General features: G+C 47.4%; 1 protein-coding gene across 1 annotated transcript in view; it reads right to left on the reverse strand.

Moving 5' to 3' along the window:
- Nucleotides 1–12,500, reverse strand: part of msrab (methionine sulfoxide reductase Ab) — a 51,084-nt gene that overhangs the window by 12,992 nt on the left and 25,592 nt on the right. The window contains exon 5 of the mRNA XM_083791160.1: nt 2,782–2,888. Within this exon, the coding sequence (XP_083647286.1) occupies nt 2,782–2,888 (107 nt within the window). The remainder of the gene's footprint in view (nt 1–2,781; nt 2,889–12,500) is intronic.

A 12,500-nucleotide genomic window follows, 5' to 3' on the forward strand; every position in this document is an offset into this window, starting at 1 on the left:
CCCCCTATGTCACCATTCGGCAGGGGGTCCCCCCTATGTCACCATTCAGCAGGGGGTCCCCACTATGTCACCATTCGGCAGGGGGTCCCCTCTATGTCACCATTCGGCAGGGGGTCCCCCCTATGTCACCATTCAGCAGGGGGTCCCCCCTATGTCACCATTCAGCAGGGGGTCCCGCCTGCGTCACCGGAGGGGCGAGGTCGTCATAGTGACGGTGACACCGTGTCAGTCTCGGCTCTCTTATCTAATTGCCACTCCCTCTCTTCCTCTCCATCTCTCCACCCAAAACCCCTTCCCTCCCTCCATTTTGGTCCCAGCTGCCTCTCCTCTCCCACCTTTGACCCCGGCCCAAGGCCAAGGCTGGTGGAGGTCGTCGTCACGGCAACCCCAGCGCCCCATGGCCCGTGACTGCTGACCCCGGGAGCCATCAGTAACCGTGACGATCAGCCCCCCCCCCCCCCCCCTCTCCAACCCATCCCACACACGACACACGCCGGCTCTCCTATGAATCCAATTAAGAGAATGGGCGGAGCTGAATTCAATAAGACAGTTTGAGTGACGGACTGATGGATGGATGGGTGGGTAGATGGACAGACGCATGCAGGGAGAGATAGACAGAGGGACACATGTGCCTTGTGTGTGTTCGTGGGGGGGGGTGACCTATTGACCCCTCTCCCTTTGTCTTTTCCTCTGGAGAGATGGACGCGGAGAAAAGACGGACATATATACCGCTGAATAGAGAGAGGTAAAGGGGGGTCAACAAAGCTGAGGTGGCTTGGCATAACTAAATGGCCCCACGCTCAGAAAGGTCACCACTCCAGAGACTGGCCACTAAGTGCTACTTATTGTTATTTTATGCTCTACCTGGTTAAACAATGGGCGGCGAGATCTCAAAGGACCCAAACAAAACAAAACTAGTTTTCTGAAAAGGCACTATACATGTATATTGTCTCTCTATCGGGTGGAAACCACATTATGTCCAAAAACGTTGTTTTTGAGGATTCAAATTCAAAAGCAGAAAACGTAGCAGATCCACACAAGCTCAAAACACATTTCGAGCTTGTAGATCTGCTAGGTTTTTAGCTTTGGGGCTTTTTATGCCTTTATTGATAGTGAACAGTAGCCAAGACTGGTGTGCGTTTAGCATCCTCCTGCACAGTGAACAGTAGCCAGACAGGAAAGGGGGAGAGAGATGGGGAGTGACGCGCGGCAAAGGCAGTCGGGAGACGAACCCGCGACACGCCGTGCGGCTGGTTTGGCAGCCTAGGTGCCCAGACGGTTGAGCTAACTGCCCGGGCCAGTGGATCTGCTACTTTTGATGTTTTTGTGTGACGCTTGCAGTATGATCTTGATCAAGTAGGGCATGAAAACACAAAAAGTTAGAATATGGAGATAAGAGGTTTCTGCCCGACAGCAACGCTAGTGCGATGGCCATTCAGTGCATGGCCGGCGTTCAGAATGTGTGCCGGACTGAAGCGGGACGGCTCGTGAACCACTCATCCGATGGACTTCACACTGGAAACGGCATTGCCTCGGGTCCGAAGCAAGACACCTGCCACGTGTGACGTCCATCGCATCAACAGATCTCGAGATGGACAAAGAACAGACAGGAAAATAACTTCCTGTGGTTAAAAGCAACAATTTTAACCAAAACAAAAATCACAAGAGGCTATTGGAGAACCTGATTTGGATAGGGACACATGATCTGATGCAGGACAAATGTCACTATGACAGAAAGAGACAAGATGGGTCTGTTCCAAACCAAGTACTCTGTTGCCATACACTAAATTTTTGTTTCATGTTCGGCATGCAAGGTGACAATGTATCACAGGCCGCTTTTTCCACATATTCATTGTGTGTGTGTGTGTGTGTGTGTGTGTGTGTGTGTGTGTGTGTGTGTGTGTGAATTAGACCGTTCCTCACCCAGGAATCAGCCCAGCTCCTAATCCAGACAACAGTCTTATCAAAACTCGACTACTGTAACTCCCTCCTTACTGGCCTACCAGCATGTGCACTTAAGCCTCTCCAGCTGATCCAAAATGCAGCAGCTCGCTTGGTCTTCAACCAGCCAAAATTCTCACATGTCTCCCCCCTGCTCCGCTCCCTCCACTGGCTCCCGGTCGCTGCCCGCACAGAATACAAAACTCTGATGCTGGCATTCAAAGCAACCAAAGGTATGGCTCCCCCATATCTTACAAGTATGATTGAACCCTACAAACCCTCCCGCGCACTCAGATCAGCCAACGCAGGGAAGCTGGAAGTACCCTCACTAAAAACGCCGGGACAACGCTCCACACGTCCCAAACTCTTCTCCCTTCTGGCTCCAAAACTGTGGAATGCACTTCCCATTGCAGTCAGAACTGCAGCATCACTCCCAATCTTCCGCCGTAGCCTGAAAACCCACCTTTTCAGACTCCATCATGGCCCTTAGCACTTACCCTAAACCCTTAGATAGCATTTCTGTTGGATTATATAGCATTTGATACAGACTTATAGCATGTTATGTAGACAGCACTGTAATTGTATTGTATGTAGTCATAGCACGCCATAGTACACATATATAGCATAGTAGTAAAGATGTATAGTTTATATGTATAGTGTATGTATAGTTTCACTATATAAATATTCCACTGTTACTTTCTTAGCTTACGCATGTTTCATGATAAATGCTTTTTATGTGATGTATTCCCATGCTTTGTTCTTGCTTAAATGTAAGTCGCTCTGGATTAAGAGCGTCTGCTAAATGCCTAAATTGTAAATTGTGTGTGTGTGCGTTGTTACCTCCTGGTAGGACAGCTTGCTCTTCAGAGCTAGCTCCGTTTGAGCCAGGCTGGAGGTGTAGATGGCTGAGCGATACTGAGTACCAATGTCCGCATTCTGCTTCATACCTGGACATGCACACGCACACGCACACACACACACACACACACACACACACCACACACACACACACACACACACACACACACACACACACACACACACACACACACAACACACACACACACACACACACAGGAACAAACAAGACAAAGACACCTCATTATATCAATTATCATTAGGGTTAAATAGCAGCACAATCAACCCTGACACAACACAATAAGGACTGGAAAGCGTTTTCACTCCCATGTCATCATCCAACATCTTGAATTCGTGAATGCAAAGGATAGCCACGGGTTCCCGCTTTTGGTAGAAACGAGATCTGTGTGTGTGTGTGTGTGTGTGTGTGCGCGAGTGTGAGCGTGTCATGCAATGTCTCCCGAGTGTTCAAATGCAACAAAATGGATGCCCATTTGGTTCCATTTGTACACTCTCAGAGTCGAGTTAGCATTTTAATAAATATATATATATATTTCTTTTTACTGTGTGTACTGCCAACGCTTTCATCAGCTTTGCATCAGTGCGTGTTTGGAGGAGGCCCAGGTTTTACAGCGTGTGTACGTCGATTAGGAGGACGCCAAAAGAGCGTCTCCCCCTATCTCCGCAGTGCGTTTCAGATGCCACCATCCTGAGGAGATCTGGCATCTCCGGAAAACAGCTGACCTACAAGCCAGCGTTGCAGGCTTGTAGATCGACTGTTTTCCCTGTGCGCGACACAGGCACACGACCGAGTAATATATCAGGCATAACCCGCTTCCGTTTGTCTCCCCCTTCCTTCCACCCACCTCTCCTTTGTTTCTTCGATTTTTTGCGGAGCTCTAATCTTTTCTTCCCTCTCCTCCTCAAATCCCTGGTCTTCTCTCTTTTCTTCTCTCTTCTCTCCCCCCCATTCTCTTCCACCTTTTACAGAGGCTTCTCCTCTGCGTTGTTCCCCTTCGGGAGATGTAATCTCTTGATGTCAGTCTTCTTAAATGCTCCCGTTTCGTGAATGTTTACAAATTTTCAATTTCGTTTTGTTATTTCTGTCTTTCCATCATCGCTGACTCTCTTCTGTCTGTGCCACTCGCTCCACTGCTCCCCATCGATGGTGGACAAAGTGAACATACTCGAGAATTACTGAGTATATTTTCAGAAATGAAAGAAAAAAAACAGCCGGTCTAGAAGCTCACAACGCATCGGCAATTTTCACTATTATTTGGAATAGGCCTTATGTGGCTATAATTCATAGTTCATCATTACATATTTTTTCAAATTTCTGATCCAAGAGTCCATTCCTGGAAATGTAGTGGACTCAAAAGTACAGTATTTCTATTTACAGTGAAAGTCATCAGTTAGTCCACCACAGCTCCACACATTTCCACACTCATCCATGTCTATGCCCCCTTCACTTTTTACGCAGCACTGGGCGTCAGCCATCTTACCCCCCCAGCGTTGCGGTTTAGGGAAGAAGGCTGATGTTTGGGCCCTTCATCAAAGGCCACCAAGCCGCTACCCCATTGGCTGACCACTTGAGCCACTTTTATCCGATAGGCTGACCGGGCTGAGGTCCAAAAGCTTCGCTGTCATACATGAACTTCCTGTCTGACCTCAGGGCTCTGACTAAACCAGCACACGTGCACACACGCGCACGCGCACACACACGCACACACACACACACACACACACACACACACACACACACACACGAACAAAAGTACCCACTGTAAATGACATTTCTCCTTACAAAATGTAAGAATTACAACATATCCTACATGAAAGCAAATCAGGGAAGACGAGAGAGAGAAGGCTTTCCCACCACAGCACCACGGCGCAGGTGGAGAGAGACACAAGGAAGATCACAGAACCAACATGAGACAGACACCCACGGCGACCGATATAGTCAACTCCAAAACAAAGACAATTAGGACAGGGATCCATCCATCATTAGGAGAGAACCTGCTCCCCGATCAAAACATTAACACAATCCAAACATCAGTCTTCCCTTTTGATTGTACAACCTCCAAAACACATCCCCCAAATGCATTCCACTCCCAAAGCAGCAAATACCACCCAAAAAACTCATTCTCTCTCTCTCTCTCTGTCTCTCTCCATTTTTAACGGCCCCCTTCGTTTTTTCTCCATCCATCAAAGGCGGCAGTAATTATTAATGAGAGCCTCCCCTGTTATCTCTGCATTATGCATGAGAGCCTTGCCTCTGAAAGCAGAGAGGCTAATGGGGGGTGCAGAGGAAGGGGAGGGGCCAAGGGTCACATGCGCACATATATATATATATATATATAAATAAAAATATGTGTGTGTGTGTGTGTGTGTGTGTGTGTGTGTGTGTGTGTGTGTGTGTGTGTGTGTGCGCGCGTACGTGCACTGCGACCCGTTACGCCCACAGAGCCAAAAATATTAATTAATTGCACATCCCCTCCCCAAAATAGAAAAAGTAGGCCCTCCAACCAAGGTGAAAGCCAAAAATCAACCAGCCAAACTGAAACTGAGTGTGTGTGTGTGTGTGTGTGTGTGGGGGGGGTGCAATCTCCAGGGAAATAGCTACACACCCACACACACTGTAAGAAACACACACACACACACACACACTTTCTCTTTTTTGGTAGTTGTGTTCAACCCCCCTGGAGATTTCCAGGCAACCGTGTACTAAAAATCTCTTCCGGCGCTCGCACGCACACGCACACGCACACGCACACACGCACACACACACACACACACACACACACACACACACACACACACACACACACACACACACACACACACCTACCTTCGCCAGGCTCGTCCCTGCTGGCTATTAAGGATAAAAGACGGCAATTTCTTTGACTTCCTATACTTTCCTTTGCTTACTTACCCACTTGCTCAGATTGCTGGAGCTTTCTCTAATTCACTCATTCATTTTCTCAGAAATTCTTTTGCCTCGCCTTCTTTCTATCTCTTTCGACACACGCACAAGTACATGGCTTTGTACACGCAGGTGTCTGCGTACGACTACGATGGCCTAGTCTTCCAGTGGGGGAACGCCTGATTTGTGTTTGGTTGCACGCCAGCATGTCAATGATGTCACACAGACAATTACAGACAGCTACAAGCTCACAACGAGTCGCAGTGCGATGCTTGTAGATCTGCTGTTTTGGTGCACTGCATCAGTGTTTTTGGAAAACCTTTCTTGTCAAGGACCCCAAAATATGATATATATTTGGCCACGGACGCGCATTTGAAAATATTTCGTGCCAGGGCCCGGGACCCCTATAAGAGAAGATTTGGCAGGATTTGTCAGTTTGTCAACATTACAAAATACAGTGTGTGCGTAGTTATATATATATATATATATCAGAACTAAAAGTTCACAACACGTTACAGTACATCGTGTTCAGTCAACTTACTGAAACTGAAAAAATAAAAAAATAAAATAGGGCTTACGTTTTTAAACTGTTCCTCATTCTGCTGAGGACTTCCTGGAGCCCCCCTAAGGATGCCCAGGGGGCCCCGGACCCCACTTTGGGAACCACTGCGCTACAAACACGAGGCACAACCAAAGCATATAAGTCAGGCCTGGAGGCTCTAGCTGCGCCTCAGCTCAGATCTGTGCGTTGGTTTCTTTTCTTTTCTTTTTTTCAGTTGCAGGCAAAAAAGGGGATGAAACCGTTAAGGAGGTAATCAGATTAAAAGGGATGGCGGCTGCTATGAAAAGACTGGAGAGGAGTTAGGGAGGGAGGGAGGGAGGGAGGGGGCTGTACCACGGTATGCTTTACACGCGTGACTGTCTATGCCCCACCCACCGCCCCTGAGTGACTGTCTATGCCCCACCCACCGCGCCTGAGTGACTGTCTATGCCCCGCCCACCGCCCCTGAGTGACTGTCTATGCCCCGCCCACCTCTCCTGAGTGACTGTCTATGCCCCGCCCACCTCTCCTGAGTGACTGTCTATGCCCCGCCCACCTCTCCTGAGTGACTGTCTATGCCCCGCCCACCTCTCCTGAGTGACTGTCTATGCCCCGCCCACCGCCCCTGAGTGACTGTCTATGCCCCGCCCACCGCCCCTGAGTGACTGTCTATGCCCCGCCCACCTCTCCTGAGTGACTGTCTGTGCCCCGCCCACCTCTCCTGAGTGACTGTCTGTGCCCCGCCCACCTCTCCTGAGTGACTGTCTGTGCCCCGCCCACCTCTCCTGAGTGACTGTCTATGCTCCTGACGCCGTGGCCTGACCTCGGCTTAGAGTCTCTGTGGGCTTCTTTACACAGCCACGCTTCATCCTTTAACAAGTGGAAGTGTGCCAGATTAGCCTCACCTGGTCACCTCTTCAATGGACGCTTCCCTCCCTCCGTTGCACCACTTAAACCCTAAAAAAACAACACTAGCCGAAAATAGCAGTTCGACAAGCTTTCAACTCGTCCCGTTTAAAGCTTGTAGATCGGCTATACTTTAAGCTAAGATATTTTATGTATGTGGACATACACTAGCATAGAGCCCAGAGCCCTGAGGGACTCCGCTCATCAACGTATGGGTTTTAAGTGGTTACAATGTTAACCGCATTAATATATGTAGCATGCCTATTCTGGACATTTTATATTGGGAGAATGTATTGTTGGTAGATCAGCCATTTCCGGCGATGAGATTTGGTGTAGATGCATGGGGGAAAAAATAAGTGGGCCAAGGATGGACCCCTGGGGGACCCCGGTCAACCAAGTATAGGCTTTAAAGAGGTCAACAGCCTGTGGCATTGGAACAGATGTGAAAGTGGACTGGGCCAGCCACGTCACTGCCATGCCCCTGGCTTTGATTCCCGTCTCGTCCGCGGCGCCTACTCCCTATGCTCCCTTTTTTTCATGCTTCGGTCATGCTTCGTTTTCTCTCAAAACTGTCCTTTATATCAGACTAAATAATTATACTCGCCATAAACATGTTAATTATGTAAAATCAATTATTACATTGCCAAGAAAGAAGTACCAAAGCCTTCCACAATCAAGGCAGTGTCATTATAATTATATAGTATAGTTATACTTTCGCATAAATGTTGACTTTTCACATGGTCTTGATTGCATTTGGTTGTTTGCTCTGCTTACACTTTTGCAATTTCACATTTAGCCGACACTCTAATTCGGAGCAAATTACACTGAGTGCAACAAAATAATTAAATAATTAATTAGACACATTGGCGTTTATATGCTGGTGCTATTTCTGCACCCATATAATCCTCTAAAAGGAACAAGAACACTGACAAATCTCTCCTTCCACCGTCTTTCATGTATTCAGTACTTCCCCGGTCCGCTGTCCTGTCAGAAGAGACACGCACCGGCACTCACCGCAGTACAGCAGTACACTGCTTCACAGTCAGGACAGAGAGACAGAGACACAGAGAGAGACAGAGACAGTACTACACTGCTTCACAGTCAGGACAGAGAGACAGGGACACAGAGAGAGACAGAGACAGTACTACACTGCTTCACAGTCAGGACAGAGAGACAGGGACACAGAGAGATACAGAGACAGTAGTACACTGCTTCACAGTCAGGACAGAGAGACAGGGACACACAGAGAGACAGAGACAGTACTACACTGCTTCACAGTCAGGACAGAGAGACAGGGACACAGAGAGAGACAGAGACAGTACTACATGCTTCACAGTCAGGACAGAGAGACAGGGACACAGAGAGATACAGAGACAGTAGTACACTGCTTCACATTCAGGACAGAGAGACAGGGACACAGAGAGAGACAGAGACAGTACTACATGCTTCACAGTCAGGACAGAGAGACAGGGACACAGAGAGAGACAGAGACAGTACTACACTGCTTCACAGTCAGGACAGAGAGACAGGGACACAGAGAGAGACAGAGACAGTACTACACTGCTTCACAGTCAGGACAGAGAGACAGAGAGAGACAGAGACATATAGAGATAGACAGAGACAGTACTACTCTGCTTCACAGTCAGGACAGAGAGACAGAGACATATAGAGATACAGAGACAGTAGTACACTGCTTCACATTCAGGACAGAGAGACAGGGACACAGAGAGAGACAGAGACAGTACTACATGCTTCACAGTCAGGACAGAGAGACAGGGACACAGAGAGAGACAGAGACAGTACTACATGCTTCACAGTCAGGACAGAGAGACAGGGACACAGAGAGAGACAGAGACAGTACTACACTGCTTCACAGTCAGGACAGAGAGACAGAGAGAGACAGAGACATATAGAGATAGACAGAGACAGTACTACTCTGCTTCACAGTCAGGACAGAGAGACAGAGACAGTAGTACACTGCTTTACAGGACAGAGTGACAGAGACATAGAGAGAGACAGAGACAGTAGTACGCTGCTTCACATTCAGGACAGAGACAGAGACATAGAGAGAGACAGAGACAGTAGTACACTGCCTAATAGTCAAGACAGAGAGACAGAGAGAGAGGGGTGCATGGTGCCCAATTCCTGCTACCTCACAAAGAAGTGATTGCCATTGGTATATCCACGTGTCTATACAGTATATATTCTGTTGATATCCTGATACACAGTAAAAATCTATTGATTTATGAATAGATTAATTTAATTAAATTATTTTAATTTAATTTAAATAATTTATGCATATAACACAGAGACCATTTGATTTGATAACCACTGTGCCTGAGGATTTCACCGCACAGTCACATCAGCTATCTCCATCATTTTCTATGATTTAGTCTCCGAAGCAGTACAGGGAAAGTGTAAAAAGACACACAGAAAAAACACTAAACCATGATCAAGCAAGTATGGCTGTAATCGGTCTTTCCTCTCTCTCAGTGTGTGTGTGTGTGAGAGAGTGTGATGATACTGAGGGTTGTAGCGTGCCCCGCGGTCCCGCTCCGGCTGTGTGCGTGCCAGCACAGTCCTCTCCTCCACTCCCCTCTCTCGGCTGCTATTTTTGCCCTGTTCTTATGTAAGCTGCTCCTGACGCGCTGGAAACAGGCAGAGCAGCGAGCTGCCTGGGATCAACCTCACTGGACACACGCACATGCGCACGTGCGCGCGCACACACAAGCACTAGTGCATGCACGCCACGGCATGCACACATAGATATACAAACACATGCACACCTAAGCAAGTCCAACTAAACATACTATGAATGTAAATAAATTCATTACACACACGTCGTCAAACACCAGGCAAATCAGTGAGAGGGAGCGGCCCAATTTGCTTTCAGATGCTCACCCTTGTACGTGTGTGCTTGTGCACACTTCTATATGTAATCTTCTAAGTAATGTAAACATGTGCATGTGCTAAGTGTGTGTAGGTCTGCGTGCGCAGAGCGTGTGTGCGTGCAGCTGAGCGCCGCAGCAGCAGCAGCAGCAGCAGCAGCAGCAGCAGCAGCAGCAGCAGTGGTGTGACATTGTGGTCGACATTCTCCGGTTTGTCGGCTCAAGATATTGCTCCGGCCAGCGCCTACCGTCCCGTCGGTGACGTAATCATTAAGAAAATGGCTAACATTTATAATAACAGTGACGCTGCCGCCACCTCGCTCAGCAAACCTGCCGCTTTGAGGTAAGACAATTTAACCCATTACAACCTGGGAAAGCAGCCAGTGTGTCATTTTAGATTAGATAGCGTTGGGCCATTCAGAAATAGCAGGTCTACAAGCTCGCAGCACGGCACGAAGTGACACGCTGCAAACTTTATTGTACGTTATGAGCTCACGTACGATTTGAGAAAAAGAGGTTGCGCATCAGCAATGGCTTTCAGTGGAGTGCCAAACCCAAATCAAGTATACATCAAAAAATAGGAATACAAATTCCAAAAAGGTAGCACATCCAAAAATTAAACAAGCGGGGGACAAGGTACTCACATTTCCATTTCTTTATTGGCAAACACCAAAAAGTTACGCTGACGCGTTTCGGCTATGCAGCCTTCATCAGAGCACGTACGATTTGTCTGAATGGTCTGATTGGCGTAGAACTCATTCATTACGAGAGCGATACGCCATGTGTGTCCTTCCCAAATAAATTCATGAGGCCATGTTGCCCCTAACATAAATAGCATCTACTGGCTGTTGCTCAATAATTCAAAAATATATAAAAAGTGTCACATACTCTCTAAAAGTCACTAAATAAACAATGGAACATTGAATAACCTCAGTAGTATTCTGTGGCGAGTTCAATTTACAGGCAGCCAACTTTTATGCAATAACCGCGCAGACGGTATAAGATTCTTCAAAATATGTCCTTTAGGAATACATTTTGTGATGTCAACTCAATTTGCCAGCATTCAAATGACAATTTTCGACACCCTGAAAGAGCTGTGGATTTTCAGCTTGCCTCTGTGTGTGTGTGTGTGTGTGTGTGTGTGTGTGTGTGTGTGTGTGTGTGTGTGTGTGTGTGTGTGTGTGAGTGTGTGTGTGTGTGTTCCATCAGACGGACATTGTTATTCAAACTGTCGAGTCTGGGGTATCTGTCTCTAATCAAGCCAGCTCAGGTTGGGGCCTAACCCTGCTATAGTATAATCCATTTGACTCTCTTCTTCTCTCTTTGCCCTCACTTTGCTTTCACTTTGCTTTTCTTTCATTTGCCCTGTAGGTAGTCTTTCCTTTCCCCACAATCCACATCCATCCCTCCACAATGCATGCATGTGCTCATGTACATATGCACATAATACATGCAGAAATACACAAAAGCGTGAAGATTTAGGCCAATGCATGCAAATCGTCTCCCGGAAAACGTAACCAGTTAAGCCCCATTTTATACGTAGCCGTATGACAGTGTCACCCAAAATTAGTGACAATAACAAAAAATAGCCTATCTATCTACTGTATGTACAAGCTCACGGCGCGTTGTGACTCGCTTATATGCCACGCTTGCCATTTTGGACAAATTGTGCAAAGATTGTGAACAATGTTTGCCTAATAATGACACGGCCAAAAACAACGGACGCCAGGGTGAAAGTGGCTAGTAGGATCATCCAACGTGTATGCGCAGACACACAGAAATCCACCCCCAACCCGGCATCCACACGCCACGCGCCACACGCCACGCAATCTCCATAAATTAGAGCTGTCAGCGTGTGTGAGGGTGTAATAAGTGACACCTGGTAATGGGCATGCCATTCTCAGCCAACCAAAGAGCACGAAAAAAAGGGGGCTGGGTGGGAGGAAGGGTGATGTGGGGGTGCAGGGGTCCAAAGGTGAAGGGTCAAGGTCACCTCCTAAGGGGGTCGCCTTTAGATAGGAGGGGTGCCCCTAAAATGAGGGATGTGGTGACACTGGGAGGGGGGTACCCCAAGAGGGAATTGGCGTGTGCCTGAAGCCAGCTGGGCTGATGATATTATATGAAGGAATATTCATGTTCATTTGTTCAGTTGTCAAGAGGGGAGACGAGATGGCCACTAGCACGGCCTATCAGATGAAGACAGAACCAGCGATGTCTCTCTTTTTTCCATTGTATGTGCCCGCCGCACCAAATACAACTCAAATACAACTCATGCTTGCTGTCACTTAGCCTTGCATAACCTTGCATGCACATAAACGTGTAGCAATGGATCAAATGTAGTTATAATTCTGTCACACAAGTTCTCTCATAAAGACTTAAATGGTAGTGTAGGTGATTTTCTTTGATTAAAATAAGTGTTAGAAAACTCTATATTGTGATAGTA

Source organism: Protomyctophum parallelum (genome assembly GCF_964188405.1).
Source record: "Protomyctophum parallelum genome assembly, chromosome: 20".
Lineage (NCBI taxonomy): Eukaryota > Metazoa > Chordata > Actinopteri > Myctophiformes > Myctophidae > Protomyctophum > Protomyctophum parallelum.